The sequence below is a fragment of the Podarcis erhardii genome, assembly GCF_964252035.2.
Source record: "Podarcis erhardii genome assembly, chromosome: 4".
NCBI classification, from domain to species: domain Eukaryota; kingdom Metazoa; phylum Chordata; class Lepidosauria; order Squamata; family Lacertidae; genus Podarcis; species Podarcis erhardii.
The window spans coordinates 20239873-20256427 of NC_138508.1; the positions used below are offsets into that span (position 1 = coordinate 20239873).

The 16555-nt window shown below is 43.2% G+C and overlaps 1 protein-coding gene across 3 annotated transcripts in view; it reads left to right on the plus strand.

Annotated features, from left to right (window-relative positions):
* The window catches only part of CNTN5 (contactin 5), a 689184-nt gene that overhangs the window by 659951 nt on the left and 12678 nt on the right, over window positions 1–16555 (plus strand). For all 3 annotated transcript variants that reach the window (XM_081860152.1, XM_081860151.1, XM_081860153.1), the window contains 3 exons: window positions 5983–6053; window positions 10835–11069; window positions 13041–13150. In XM_081860152.1, coding sequence (XP_081716278.1) covers window positions 5983–6053; window positions 10835–11069; window positions 13041–13150 — 416 coding nt within the window. The remainder of the gene's footprint in view (window positions 1–5982; window positions 6054–10834; window positions 11070–13040; window positions 13151–16555) is intronic.

Below are 16555 nucleotides of genomic sequence, written 5' to 3' on the forward strand. Positions count from 1 at the left end.
GGAGGTCCGTACTTAACCTGAAACTGTTCTTAACCTGAAGCACCACTTTAGCTAATGGGGCCTCCTGCTGCTGCCTCATTGCCGGAGCACGATTTCTGTTCTCATCCTGAAGCAAAGTTCTTAACCTGAAGCACTATTTCTAGGTTAGCAGAGTCTGTAACCTGAAGCGTATGTAACCTGAAGTGTATGTAACCCGAGGTACAACTGTACATTGTAAAAGGCAGCTACCAACATACTGAATATAATCAATGCTCAATTTCGGCATAACCTACCATATTACAATGGTGGAATTAATTCAAGCCCAGCAGGAAAATGGTAGAATCAACACAAATAGCTTATAACTGCTTCAGCACTAGCATCATCAGCATGAAACTATCCTTTTAAGGAAAGGTGGCTTGAAATGTGTGAGTATTTAAAGCCTTCTTTAATAGGGAAAAATTACAGTGGTACTTCGAGTTACATACGCTTCAGGTTGCATACACTTCAGGTTACACACTCCGCTAACCCAGAAATAGTACCTCGGGTTAAGAACTTTGCTTCAGGATGAGAACAGAAATCGTGATCCAGCGGCACGGTGGCAGCAGGAGGCCCCATTAGCTAAAGTGGTGCTTCAGGTTAAGAACAGTTTCAGGTTAAGAACAGACCTCTGGAACAAATTAAGTTCTTAACCAGAGGTACCACTGTATACACACACACACACACACACACACACACACACACACAAAATACCTGATAAAAACAAAGACAACTCAAGGACAAAGATCATGCTAATGGCCCATCTAGTACAGCATTCTGTTCTCACAGTGGCCAACTAGATTATACCTTTAAATATTCTTTATTTATCAAATTATACTACCCTGTACCCTTAGATCTCAAAATGTAAAATTACTCTCTCTCTCTCTCTATATATATATATATGCGCGGTGGCAGCAGGAGGCCCCATTAGCTAAAGTGGTGCTTCAGGTTAAGAATAGTTTCAGGTTAAGAACGGACCTCCGGAACGAATTAAGTACTTAACCTGAGGTACCACTGTATATGAATAGCTGGAAGTGGTCCTTGTGACAAATATTGAGATCTGAATATATTTGAGGCACACATCCGGATGCTGATTAACTGACAAGTGCAAACCATGGTTTGCTGATTTGGAAGTAACAGCAAACTGTGGTTTGCATGAACCAGGAAGTCAGGGAAGGAATCATAGCACAGAAGTGGAAGGAGGAACTTGGGAGCTCATTTTTGAAGCTCCAAACAGTAGTTTCATGTTTCTCATTCCCAAAGCAGCATGAAGCTACAAAACAGCTGTACAGTGTCATTTTTCAAGTGTATAGGGAATACTGGGACTTGAAGTTCTTCAGTAATATCTGAGTATTTACCAATATACAGGAAGAACAGGCAGCAGCAAGTTGATCTTCACCTTGAAGCAGCCAGAGGCAGCCCCAGCATTAGACAGAATCAAGCAGCCTGCCTCAGGCAGTATCTTTTGGAGCTTTGTTTAAATGTAGCCAATTGTCATCTGTTCATTTCAGGAATGGGCAACCTGTGACAATCCGCCTAATTTTAAGTTGCCCTCACCCTAATTTCAAAAGCCTTGTGCAATCAATCAGCTCACAAGAGTGATCTCTTTCTCCTCAGGCAACCTAATGGGTGCAGAGGAAGAAAGAGAGAAAAGGGTGGAGGAGAGAGAGAGGGGGGGGAGGGGGAGGGAGAGGGAGATGGTGGCCCTGATTGCTTTGGGCATTGGTCTTGCCCATCACTGTGTTTCGTGCTGCCCATAGTCATCATGCAGCCCTTGACAGATTACTCTGAGGGATTGCTACCCTCAACAGGAAAATGGTTGCCCATCCCTGATTTAGTTTATTATTATATAGTTGTGGTATCCACTCTAGGAATTGCTGGTAATCACAAGTAAGGAGAGTTTGTGTTGCACTCAGGTCCTGTTTATGGGGCTTCCCATGGGCATCTGGTTGGCCACTGTGACAACAAAATGTTGGGTTTGATGGACATTCAGCCTGTTCAAGACTCTTCTGTTCTCTTCCCAACTCCCAAGCAGGCATGGTCAATGGTCAGAGATGTTGGGGGTTGTAGTCCAACAACATATGGGTAGCCATAGGTTTCCTAGAGCAAATTTTTTCACCTCCCTTTTCACAAAACTCCCTGGTTAGGGTCTTCATGTTCTGTATTTCCCTGTGGATTAATAATAATAATATAATAATAATTTATTATTTATACCCCGCCCATCTGGCTGGGTTTCCCCAGCCACTCTGGGTGGCTTCCAACAAAACACTAAAATACAATAACCTGTTAAACATTAAAAGCTTCCCTAAACAGGGCTGCCTTCAGATGTCTTCTAAAAGTTTAGTAGTTGTTTTTCTCTTTGACATCTGGTGGGAGAGCGCTCCACAGGGCAGGTGCCACTACCGAGAAGGCCCTCTGCCTGGTTCCCTGTAACTTGGCTTCTTGCAGCGAGGGAACCGCCAGAAGGCCCTCGGTGGTGGACCTCAGTGTCCGGGCAGAACGATGGGGGTGGAGATGCTCCTTCAGGTATACTGGACCGAGGCCGTTTAGGGCTTTAAAGGTCAGCACCAACACTTTGAATTGTGCTCGGAAACGTACTGGGAGCCAGCGTAGGTCTTTCAAGACCGGTTTTATATGGTCTCGGCGGCCGCTCCCAGTCACTAGTGTAGATGCCGCATTCTGGATTAGTTGTAGTTTCCAGGTCACCTTCAAAGGTAGCCCCACATAGAGCGCATAATAAAAACACAGACATGAGTATTTAGGTTAATGGGCTAAAACAGGCCACAACTTTATTGGTTACAGATGTGAGAGGTTTGACTTAGGCATTGGGTGAAGCCCAGGTATATCTTGACTCCTGCCTGTCTGCAGGGAGTCCAACTAAGGGTAAACTACCAGAAGGAGGAGCCCTATGACTTACGTAAAATAGGGGCACCCCGAGGGGTTCTCTTTGGGGTCATGGCATGGCCCTAGCCCACATCTGGACTTTGGACAGGATCCACACACACCCAGATCCATTTAACAGGATACCCTTATCAAGGGGGGGCAAGCAGAGGCTACAACCTCCCCTCCAATAAACAAAGGCTTACCCGATGCCTAACCGCCAATCAAACCCAAACTAGCCAGTATGTGTATTGCTGTTGATAATTAATATCTTGATTAGGAACTAGGTACTGATTGTGTGGCAATAAACATAGCTTATGGGCAAATAGATCTTGGTAGAAAAACATATTCCATAATATTAAGTGAATTTCCAGAGGAAACTGCCCATAAACAACCCCAGTTCTAGTGACAAGCAGGGGGAAATGGCTCATTTTAATAGTTTTCTTTGCTGAACATTTATTCATTTAAGAGTATTCATTCTCTGACTGCAAGTTGTTGGGGTTTTTTGCTTTTTTGCTTTGGTGCAATGAGGGGGAGGATATTGCTTTGACATATTTATTTTTAAAATGCTTATTCATTTCAGAGAGTTTCCCTGTACGTCTCTGTATTTTACAGTTCAGGGCAGATAGAGATTCATTCTTTGGACAGGTTTATTCTTTTAACATTTACTCATTTAAGGAGGGCTTCAGCCTACCAGGCTATTACCAACGATCCTCTGGAAAGGTGCTCATCTCCGGCCGAGTAACAAACAAGGCCATCAGCTCAGATGCTTCAAAGGGCGTCGGTGCTCTAAATCAGCCCAATGACAGATGAATAAATAAAGCACAAGCCTTGCAGGCATTGAGGAGAGAGGCTATTCTTTCGAGAACTGATTTAATAGATTGCGTTACCGCAGCTCCATTATCTACCAAAGGACTAGTAAAGGAATGGCATGATAATGACAACAGCAAAAGACAGAACATGGGACAGCTATGCCTTAGGATGCCATCGCTTTGTGCCATTATATAAATTAGGGGGGGGGGACTGATGTCCCTGAAGCTGACCCCAACAAGCCCATAACATTTTGTCTATTTACTTAAAAAAAGAAGATATGAATTCTGACCCACAATTGCTTGGGTTCTCAAGTTATCTAAGAATAACAATGAAAGCACTCCTATAAGAATAACAATGAAAGACTCTCCTGGTATGCCCCGCAGAGGACCTTAAGGTCCATGAATAATCATAGTTTATAGGTCCCGGGCCCTAAGAAAGTCAGATTATCCTCCACCAGGGCCAGGGCCTTCTCAGTGATGGCTCTGGCCTGGTGGAATGCTCTGTCCCATGAGACCAGAGCCCTGCAGGATTTAACTTCCTTCCGCAGGGTCTGTAAGACAGAGCTATTCCACCTGGCTTTCAACTTGAACTTAGCCTGATCTTTTATTCCTCTTTCTTCCCTCCCCCTCCCCTTTTTATGAAGATTACCCGCTCTGGGATCCCACAGCTAATTCTCCCCTGGTCTCCTCACTGGCCCAAATAGGACTAATTTAGCCAGCTAGCCCTGGTGATCATCTAATGTTTATTGGATGGATTTTCCCCCTAAATTGATTTTTGAATTCTGAATTTATTGTTATTCACGTTTTATACTGTATTTTATGCTGGCTTTTTGCTGCATCAATTAAGTGTTTAAAATTTGTTGTTAGCTGCCCTGAACCCGGTTTTCTGAACCGGGAAGGGCGGGGTATAAATAATAATAATAAAATTATTATTATAAAACTAGCAAATAAAATAAATCAGTACTGTAAGTTAAAACAGGACAGAACCAGCAAATTCAGAGCAGGCTGCCGTAGCAAACCTCCTTCAAAGTTGTGGGGAGTGGCATTTTCAGCTCTTTTCTAAAGGACATTGAAAGTAGAAGCTGGTTGTAAAATGGAAGAGGATGGACACTCCAGAGGGAAGGTGCCTTCACTGAGAAGGTCCCTCAACTCAGAAGATAGGGTCGTTCTGAGTGGGGTCTCTGAAGACTGTTGTAATTGTTGGATCGGTTCATGCGGGAGGAGATAGCTAATAATTGAACCAAGACTTGGTTCCTTTATTCTATAAACCAGGGATAAGGAACCTATGGCCCTCCACATATTACTGGACTCTCACCATGTACTACCTAAGCTGGCAGAGGCAGACTGCCCCTGAATGTCAGTCGCTGGGAGGCCCTACTTTGGGGCTTCCCACAGACATCTGGTTGGCCACTGTAGGGCTACAATGCTGAACTACATGGTCCATTGGCCTGATCTATAAGGCTCTTCTTATCAGCTTTAGCTGGTACTGCCAAGACTGAGGGATGATGGGAGTTGTACTCAATGAATAACTCTTATGTTGTCCAAATGGCAGGAAATTTGGGGTGGGAAGCAGAGACTTAAAGCAAAAAATTCACATAGATATTATTGAATCGTATTTTTATTCTTCTATGCGTTTTTTCTGCTTAATTGTTCATTTGTTTTGCACTGCTAGTATTATTATCCTTATCCTCGTCGATATTTAACCCTTGCGCGTAACATCACCGACACTCAGTTTGATCCAACTTGCCTTTGTTGATATCTACAGGAGCCTGGTTAAAGGAACATTTAAAGACTGTATCTTCCTTTTGGACACAATTTAAATGAGTTTTCTGTTTGTGGCTTCTATAGTAGATCTTGTACATAGCTCTCTCAATTTTCAGATTATTAATATAAGATTTAGAATGTAGAATGGATTTTTTTTAGTGTTTTTTGTGCCGCTTATGTGCTGCTTACTTTATACTGATTTCCCATTCTGTGGGCATGACCAAGCCAGCATAGACGTCACTGAGAAAGGAGCGCAAACATGCTGGGAATATAGGCTTGAGACTCTTCCAGGTGATGCCCAAAATCTTCCTGGCACAGTGCATCAGGATAATTGGGTTTCTACTCGAAATAGAATCCAACCAGAGATAGCAGCATCTTCCTTTATTTGATTTTTTTCTTTACCCGATTTGCCCAGGATGCATCATCTTCTTGACAAGGGAGGGGTGTGACTTCACAAACTAGCTTGTTCTCAATTTCCCCCCTTCTCCCCCTCTCTCTCTTTTGTTCACAGTTCCAAAGACAGCTCCTGCTAATGTAAGTGGCAGAAGTGGAAGAAGGCATGAATTAGTAATAGCATGGGAGGTAAGGAGCTCTTTTGATTAAAGGCCTCATTTCATGTTGACTTCCTTGAGAGCAGGGTACAGAGATCTGCGCAGAGGTTTCCCCACAGCAAAGCCTGTCAAGAGAGGCACTCGGAAGATCAGGTCTTAAATGTCGGTTAAAATCTTTCCCCCCCCCCCCCCGCGGCGCCCAGTTTAAGATGAAGAGGAAGTGGCAGTCATTTGGAGATCCTGTGGAGAGTCCAGCAGAACTCCCCCCCCCCAAAAAAAAATAATTCTGGTTTATTATTCGGGACTTAAACCACAACCTGGGATAACCAAGGAGCAAACTCAGCATCCATATCCGATATTAAAGCAACAAGTTCAGACCACCAAGTTTCCCTCACCCCACTGCTTCTGTGCAGTGTCTGTAATCACAGAGCTGAGAGGGACCCCCTAGAGCAGCCTTTCTCAACTTGTGGACCCCCAGATGTTGTTGAACTACAACTCCCATCACCCCTAGCTAGCAAGGCCAGAGCTCAGGGATGATGGAAGTTGTAGTCCAACAACATCTGGAGACCCACAGGTTGAGAACCACTGGCCTAGGGCCATCTAGTCCAGCCCACTGCAATGCAGGAATCTCAGCTAAAGCATCCAGGACAGATGACCATCCGACCTCTGCTTAAAAACCTTCAAGGAAGGAGAGTCCACAAAAGTAGAACTAGGACGAGGAGGAAATCTGGTTCAGTTTGCATTGAATGTTGAATGGATCAAATTCACCACTTTCTGAAACAATGACTGAACCCAAACACAGTTGTCCTTCAGAATTCGCCTTTATCTGAACATTGCAATGCAACTCGCCAACCAGTTTTGGCAAAAATGCATGTATTAAGAGAAGTACAAAAAAAAAAAAATCCAAGGTGAAGGTATTAGTAAAAATAAAATGGAAAAAGTACGCTCTATGGGGAGGGGAATGCTTGCAAAAAATGTATGAATTCGTCAAAACTGCATGCAAAAATGTGCTTTTTGGAAGAAATTCAGGCGAAAATGCGGGTGAATTTTCATGAGGATCCTTTTTTTAAAAAATAAAATAAATGCAAATTGCTCCAAAATGTGGAGAACTGAATTTAAGATTGGAAAAATGAGACCCGAAATTGACAGATTCGCCCATTCCTAGACAGGAGTGTGGGCCTAGCTCTCTTCACTAAACCATCCTGCTTCACTAAACATGCTGATTCTTTCTCCTCCCTCACTGAGGTTTGGTTGGCCTTCACAAGGGACTGGGCCTTTAGTGTGGCAGACCCCGTCCTGTGGAACTCCCTGCCACTAGAAGTTTGGTGGAAACCATCCCTCCCTTCCTTCAAATGTCTTTTGAAAACTTTTTTGTTTGCTTGCTTAAGCAGGCTTTTACAACATGATTTATCTTTTAACCAGTTGGTATTTGTTGATATTTATCGAAGTATTGTGGATGTTTTTGTGGCTCTTTTCTCGATTCTATCCTTATATGTCATCCTATGTTTTTATGAAAGTACGGGTTATAGATTTGTAAATAAAAATAATAAACCTCAGGAAAATCACCACACTATAATCCTTAATCCGCTATAATCTGAAGATTTTCCTGTTTCAGGAGGCCTGTGTCTGATCTCTATTTCTTTTGCTATACCACTCTGTTAACTCAATTAATAGGGAAACTGGGTTTTATCTTTGCTGGGTGGGTGTTTTATTATTGCTGGCTCATTTAACTTTTAGTGCATTCTGCATTTCTATTTCCTATTGCTTCTGTATTTTGGACATTCTTACCATGGAAGCCAACTTGGGGGAGGTTTGCTTGGGGAAACGGCTTATAAATATTTTAAATAAGTAAATAAATACTGAAGAGATCGCAGCAAGTTGCCTTAAATTATAGTGCTGTTTAAAAGTGTGCCTTTGGACTTTGCTGACCCCTGCGTTTCCAATTAAATCTCTTGCATTTCCTACAATCTTTAAGATGAACATAAAAATAAAATTAAAAAATAAGATGAATTCCGCTGTATCAGATGGCACTCATTGAGGATAAATAGAAATGAAAAGAGAGGAAAGAGAGAAAGAGAGAAAGAGAGAAAGAGAGAAAGAGAGAAAGAAAGAAAGAAAGAGAACAAGGAGAGGGGGAGAGAGAGAGAGAGAGAGAGAGAAAGGGGAAAGGGGGGAGAGAAAAAAGAGTTAAGAAACAGTAGAGATAAAGAAGAAGAAGAAACTTCTGATCAGGGCCATAGTTAGAGGGTGGTGGGGTGAGCCCCCACCAGGGACACAGATGAGCCCCACACACACACAAAATCGGCTAAAAATAAATACACCTATAATCAAAATATTGATTATTGACTCATAAGAAAAGGTTTAAACAAAGGGTGAATTGAATGGGTGGAGGGTTGGAGGAGAGGCAGAAAGAAGAGCTAATTTCAGTCCATGGCTAGTTCATGGCTAGGAGACACAATCTGGACGGTTCTGCCGGGGCACAAGATCACCTAGCTACAGCTCTGGTTCTTATTCTCCATCTGCTGGGTACATTATAAAAAGGACTATTTAGAGCTTTAAATACTAACACGAGTGCCTAAAATTTGACCCGGAAATGAACTGTCAACCTGGAACTGTCAACCTGGAAATGAACTGTTATATGGAACCCCAGCCCAAGCACTGGTCCTGTTCGCTAGGGATGATGGGAGTTGTAGTCCCAAAACATCTGGAGGGCCGAGTTTGCCTATGCCTGCCCCAGCCAGTAATCTGTTTGCTGCATTTTGGACCAACATGAGTCACCTTCAAGGGCAGCCCTACATAGAGCACATTGCAATAATCCACTCTGGAAGTTACCAGAGCATGGCGTATAGATTGGAAATGGATCTCTCCACACACCCACACCCCAAATGCCTACTATTTACAATGGGAAGAAGGCTCCCGTTGGTGCCAATTAAAAACACCATGTTTCGTCTGGTTGAGAGCCTTGCGATTCATGCCAGCGGCACCGAACTCTGCAATGCAGCAGCAAACTTTGAGGATTTCCTGGAAATGAGATGCTGCCTGCTAGAAGTAGGCTCTCCTAACCGGAGCGATATTCAGGCATCTCATTTCAAAATGTCAGGAAATAATGCCAGCAATTATGAAAATCAGTGGTCCTTCCAAGAATTTTCACTGCGTTATATTTAAAAGAAAAACACCAGAACGCCACTTAATAGGCGGACAATGATAACTGGAAGTTTTCTCCCCCTCAGACAGCATAATTTGAGGCCAAAGTCTCAAATTATATCAAAAGTTTGGCTTGGGCATTTAAACGTATTCTGTTCATTTGTTTATTTATGAATATGGTGATTTAAATGTTTGTTTCTGGGTTAGATCCAGACTTAGGGGGCAATCCTATGGCAAGATCCATAGCAGTTTAGGGTGCAGCTAGACCAGGACCAGAGAAGGGAAGCTTAGGCTGGTTCGTAAGTCTGTTCAGCTTGGTCATGTGACCTGGGGACCTGGCATAGAACACAGTTTTAGAGTCTGCCAGGCTTAGGCAGAGCAGCAGCCTTGCTTCTCAACAGGCTTTGGACCTCGTGTAACTTGACCCAGATGTAACTTACACCAGTGTGTCTTACGCCAGCTTATTGTGCATAGGGATTGTTCCCTTCGTCACCCTTTGAATAGTTCCATTGAACACAATGGAAAATCATGACCAACTTAAATGCCATTCAGTTCAATGGCTGTACTTAGCGGCAATCCTAAGCCCACTTAGCTGGGAGTAAGCACCATTGAATTCATTTGGACTTACCTATGAGTAAACCTAGCAGGACTGCAACCAAAAGGGGGCCAGTTCTGTGGAGGGGGACTTTGCTCAATCCCGATCCTGCATAGCCCAGTGTAACTTTTTGACTGCTCTAAAAGTCCAGATCCGACCCTTTGTTGTTGTTGTTTTACATGAAGCTAACATTTAAAAAGGAGAAAGTATCTTCCAACAATTAAAGTATATTATACTGGCATACATCGCCTTAAAATTTTGCATCCTAGTGCATTATAAAGTTCCATCTTCTCCTGGTCCTTCTCAAAAGCATGCCAGCTGCACCAAAAGCATTAACCCCTATGAATAAGTCCCGCTGAACTCAATGGGACTTTCTGAGTACTGAGCTGCTTGTTTCATCTAGCTGAATGAGCTTCATCATGCTAGCAGTGTCCCAAATGCTATCCCCTAACCTTTCCCTTCCCATATTGAAGGTTTGCAGACACCCCCCTTTGCTTGATTCTTGACACTTGAGATGCATATTTTTAGGATCTGCCTTACTTATACGGGTGCAGCTGTGGTCTAAACCACTGAGCCTCTTGGGCTTGCTGATCAGAAGGTTGGCGGTTCAAATCCCCGCAACGGGGTGAGTTCCTGTTGCTCGGTCCCAGCTCCTGCCAACCGAGCAGTTCAAAAGCATGCCAGTGCAAGTAGATAAATAGGTACCACTCTGGCAGGAAGGTAAACAGCATTTCCGTGTGCTGCTCTGGTTTCACCAGAAGCGGATTAGTCATGCTGGCCACATGACCCGGAAAAACTGTCTGCGGACAAATGCCCTTGGCTTGTAAAGCGAGATGAGCGCCGCAACCCCAGAGTTATCTGCAACTGGACTTATCAGGGGTCCTTTACCTTTACCTTTTTAAGTTGTCCTAAGCTGTTTAAATTGTGATAGCCTACCCTGGGATCTTAGGGTGAAGGGCAGGTTGAAAATAATCACGGTGGTAGTCATGGTAGCAATATTATCCAAGAAATAGCTTTGGGCAGATTATCTTCCACTTCAAACCAGAGGAATAACTGAACTCATCTTTCTTTAGCCAGTTTCTGAAGAGTTCCAGAATGGAGAAAGCTTTGGGTACATAGTAGCCTTCCGGCCCAACGGGACAAGAGGCTGGAAGGAAAAAATGGTAACCTCTTCCGACGCTTCCAAGTTCATCTACAGAGACGAGAGTGTGCCTCCCCTGACTCCATTCGAAGTGAAAGTTGGCGCTTACAACAACAAAGGAGATGGGCCATTCAGTCCTATCGTAGTCATTTGCTCTGCAGAGGGAGGTGAGTTGGTGAACCCAATCTTCCACTCTCATTTTTTTTTAAAATCAGATGTCTGTAATTAATTAATACGCTGCTGAATGCCCAAATAGGCTTCTAAGCAGTTTACAAGTATAAAATAGATCACAAACAGATTATAAGCGTCCGTAATTAAAATACACAATTAAAAAAAATCCCATTGAAAGATTAAAATATGTAATAAAACCATCCCATTAGAACAGAACAGTAATTAAACAGAAGACTCCACTCGAGAGATCAAGAGAAAGTCTGTGTAAACAGGTGTGTCTTCAAAAGCCAGCGGAATGCCAATGAAGATGGATCCTCTCATATTTCAGCAGGAAGTGACTTCTATAACGTCAGAGGTACCAGTGGCAAAGCTTCCCTCCTTATCACTGCAAGCTGATAATAATTAGCCTAAGGCAGGAGTAACCAGCTGCCATTTGCTTGTTCCAGAAGGCTCATTTTAGTTCCTGTGGATACTTAGGAGTATTCACAACATGGGCTTCCCATGGCAAACTAGTATAAAAAAGACACAAGTTTTAATGTAAAGAGATACCCACTGATTACTTTTCCAAGGCTCATTTTCACTTAATGAATGAAGCTCTCCCATTAGTTTTAGATACAACTGCCATCTATGGTAAACTAAACATGGAAGTCCACATGATAGCCTTTGCAAATGAGAAAACAGTGTAGCTGAGACCCTGCGCATAATATCTTAAATATTATGAAAAGAACTTTTATAGATATTGGACCTTTCATCTGCACAGTTCTACAAAGGCATTTATAGTTGGAAGTTGATGCTCGTAACACTGGCAACAATTATAGGCAAACCTAATGGACCTATCCATCTTATTCTTAGTGTTAGTCAAACAACATTCAGCAATGTACTGAGTTATGGGCTATTTCATCTCACAGCAGATTTGATGGTCTCTTTTTCCAGTCCAAATCAATAAAAGCTACCATTCCATCTCCATAAACTTTCAGAAAATTATACCAGAGCTTATTCATAGATTGTGCATTCCCAACCTTTTCCTGCAAATTTGCATTTTAGTGTCTAGCATTGGTGAAAGCCCAGTGAATAACGGCGTGCAATGCAACAAAAAAGCAAGCATTTGTTTCTCGTATTAAGCAAAAAGACTTGATTTCTGTTCCCATATGGGGAAAAGCTATTTATATTTTGGTCTCCTCACTTTCCATTTGGAGCAACACAGTTCTGTGAAAGGGAAATAATTTCCACATTTATAGAAAACTGCCGCCCACCATTTTGGGGAGCTTGCAAATTATTTGTCCTGCCGCAATCTTCCCTGACAACAAGGTAATTGCTTCAATGATATAAAATCCAGGAAATGGCTTTCAATGCACAAATCTTTGAATTGTATAAAACAGAAAACAAGGCACACTTACTGCACAGACCATCATATTGGGTGGAAAACATCAAAGCATAATATTTCTCTGACTCCATAACATTTTCTTGTTTCATGCTATGAAAACATAGGAACTTAGGTTTGATGTGTTATCCAGGTGTCATATTGTGACTGCATCTCCACTATTTTACTGTAGGCCTCCTTCAGTGCATGTTTTGAAAAGTTGGCTATAAATGCTTTAATAATGGAAGCAACCACAGTAATAATCAACCCCCTCTTCCCATGCACCACGTCGATCATAAACGCTTAGGATTGTGCTAGTTTGTCACAAAACATTCAGATGCATGTGGGCTGTGGCGTAGGCATCGGAGTTCTCAATAGCCCATCTCTCTGGGCCTGTCGGTAATAGGGATATGAACGGATGTGACATAAAGGAAAGCAATAGAAATAATAGTTTTCATTGTGTCGCTTTTGCTGATGCTCAGGACAACTGTGAAGTTTTATCCCCAGCAATAAGAGAGGCTAAAGGGAAAGTATATGACAAATTTGGCTCTGCTATTTTGTTCCAGCTGAAGTTCACTATTTCATTTCCCCCACCCCTTACCTACAGAACCCAGCGCTGCTCCAACTGATGTCCAGGCTACAGGATTGTCTGTTTCAGAGATTCTCGTTGCGTGGAGACATAGCAAAGAAAGCCTGGGAAGACCTCAGGGATTTGAGGTATTAATATAAAATACAAACTGTGATGGGTTTTGCTTTTGCTTCCCTAACCCTGTGGCCGGCTAAAAGGATGATGCGGTGAAAGCTCTGTCCATTTTTTAATAGTTATCATACAGCAGTAACAAAAGAAGAGGAAGTTATTCAGACAGGGCTGGATTACCCATTATGCTAAGTAATGTATAGAATCCACAGAGCAGGTTTTCGAGACTTCAGAGGATTTTCCGATCGGCGGCATTTTTATTTTATTTTTGCAATATATAATTTTTTTCCAGGGCGGTTGGCTGCCCTGTTTCTTTTGCAATTGTTTGCTGCCATGTTTTGTTAACAAAAGTGACAGGAGAGATAAGTCCCCTGTGACCTACTTGGAACAACCGCAGGTCTGCTGTGTTTTGTACTGAGGGGTATATTGCTAGCAATTGTCCGCTTTCAAAGGCATCCTTGAATGGCAGTCAGAGCTATCGGTGATGTGGCCCTGGGTTTTCAGCAAAGAACCGCCAGCATTGCTTCTGAGGCTAATGCAGGCTGGTCATTTAGCGTCCTCTAACTTTGTACTTTTCCCCATTGAAAGATGCAGCTGGGTGGAGATTTGTTTGGGTGTTGTTGTTTTTTTAAGTGGATTTTGCGTCTTTATTTTATATTTATTTATTAGCAAATTTATAATCTGCACTTTTGTGAAGATGTAGCAAGGCAGAGTACGAGGATATGAGGATAAAATTATGGTGGGAAACATAATGCCAGACTAGCATACCATCCAACATTTCTCTGATAAAAATAGGGACATCCTATTTATTATTATTAGGGACGCGGGTGGCACTGTGGGTTAAACCACAGAGCCTAGGACTTGCCGATCAGAAGGTCGGCGGTTCAGCTTCCAGGTCATGTGGCCAGCATGACTAAGCCACTTCTGGCAAACCAGAGCAGCGCACGGAAACGTTGTTTACCTTCCCGCCACAGTGGTACCTATTTATCTACTTGCACTTTGACGTGCTTTTGAACTGCTAGGTTGGCAGGAGCAGGGACCGAGCAACGGGAGCTCACCCCATCTCAGGGATTCAAACCGCTGACCTTCTGATCGGCAAGCCCTAGGCTCTGTGGTTTAACCCACAGCACCACCCGCATCCCGCTTTTTTTGCATTACTGGTGCCTTATTGATTCCCCTACCTGGAGAGTGGCCATAGCTCAGTGGTAGAGAGCATGCTTTGCAGAGATCAGTCCAGAGCATCTCTAGGTTGGACTGGGAAAAACTCCTGTCTGAAACCTTGGAACACCAGTCCCAGTCCGTGTTGACAATAGTGATGGACCCATATTGTGATTGGTACAACACAGTTTCCCATGTACTCCCACAAAAAAGCATTGTGATCTATAGAAACATAAAGTGTCTTGCTCATCTGTCTAGTCCAGCATTCTTTAACCTGACAATGGCCAGCCCTGGGTGATCATAAGCAAAAAATACAGGAGATACAGCTCTCCCCTTTTGCTTGTCTCCATCATGTGGCAGCTTGAGGAATGCTGTGTGGAGGCTCCCTTTAGCAATCACATTCCTACAATATAGGAATTGGCTCCCTGACCATGAATCTGTGTATTTTTTAAAAAGCTATTGAAGCTACCAGCTGCCACTGTCACACTTTTCCGCTGGAAACTTGCCAGACTCAAAGGATGTTTAAGCTGAACATCAATACTATTAAAATCCAGGTTTGAAAAGTGAATTGTGACTAAGGCAGCACTGAAAATTTCTTCAGCTTGCTTTGTTTTTTTTTACCATTTTCTCTCAGTTAATGAGAAAATGAACAGCTTCCGAGAGTTATCAAAGGGGAGAAAAAATTTAAAGAAACATTATCATGGTAGAATGTGTGGGGCTTTGGTTTTGCTTCCCTGACTATCAAGATGCCTGAGGGGCTTTGTGAGTATCTGTCCTTTCATTCTGCAAATAATATCTCTCCAGTGCTCTGCAGCCTTCCTGGGTGCCCATACTTCCTGGAAAGCTCATGATATCTCCAACTGGGCTTTCTTGTAAGCACAGAAAGGCAGGGATGGTGCCTCTCACCTGTTTGTTGTTATTTCTTAAAGCAGAGTATTATTACTGTTATAGAAATAAATGTGGGGGTAAATGTAAGGTAAAAGGAAGAACTTACCTTAAAAAAAATGAAGTAAGTGATTGCATCGGTCTCGGGTGCTCAGTAGCCAGCCTTCCCAGCTACTCTCACTTTAAAGCTGAGGGTAAGACACTATGTGGTAACTTCTCATAGGGGGCCTTTGTCATATCAGGAAGGTTGCAAGAGTGCTGGAGAAATGTTGAGTGCAGGGGAAATCATAAGGTCAGCTCAACCCTGTAGCCACCGAATTATAAAGAAATTCTAAATTGCCCTGGGAATGAGACTGAAAACTGGAGGAAGAAAATATTCACAAAACTGCAGGGCAGGTTTTAAGCACTTCATTCGGCATGACAAAGCCATGTCCGACTGGTGTCAGTGGGACCCGAGGTAGCAATCCTATGCCCAATAAACTTTTGTATATCAATCTGGTGTAAGTTAGGCGGGCGTAAAACTACACCAGATCCAAACCCTATTCAGTAGCAACAGTGGCTGCATGTTCTATTTTGAGGAAAAAAGGGAAGAAGAAGAAGAAGAAGAAGAAGAAGAAGAAGAAGAAGAAGAAGAAGAAGAAGAAGAAGAAGAGAAGAGTTTGGATTTGATATCCTGCTTTATCACTACCCTAAGGAGTCTCAAAGCTGCTAACAAACTCCTTTCCGTTCCTTCCTCACAACAAATACTCTGTGAGATGAGTGAGGCTGAGGGACTTCAGAGAAGTGTGACTAGTCCAAGGTCACCCAGCAGCTGCATGTGGAGGAGCAGGGAAGCGAACCCAGTTCACCAGATTATGAGACTACCGCTCTTAACCACTACACCACGCTGGACGTGTCACCTGAGGCTCCTGCCCCATAGAAGCAGCGCTAGCATTGGCAACCATTTTGGGCAAGATTGCACCAATTTCCAGCAAGATCTCACCCAAATTGCATGAGCTCTCATGTGCTCCACAAGATCTGGCACAGTTTCAGTGAGGTGTTGCTGGAAATTGGCACCGTCCAAGCTGAAATCAGCACCAATGCTTTCCAAACAACATCAGCAAGCAGGCATAACACCCAGGAGGCATTGCCTCAGGGTCTTCTGCTGCCTGAGCGGAGGCCTTATTGTGCCTCATTGGTGTGTTGGCTCTTAGTAGCAGGGCAGCGGCGGCTGGTTTGCCGAAACCTGGCAAAGGCTACACAAGCTTTTAAAACAGTGCTCTACACTGGGTTGCCAGGTCATGTTACTAAGCTGAATGGGCTGAGGAGCCAACCAGAGTCCTCCCTCTCTGGTTCCACCCCCATCATGCCACATCTGAGGGACTTACACCACTCTCAGGTCA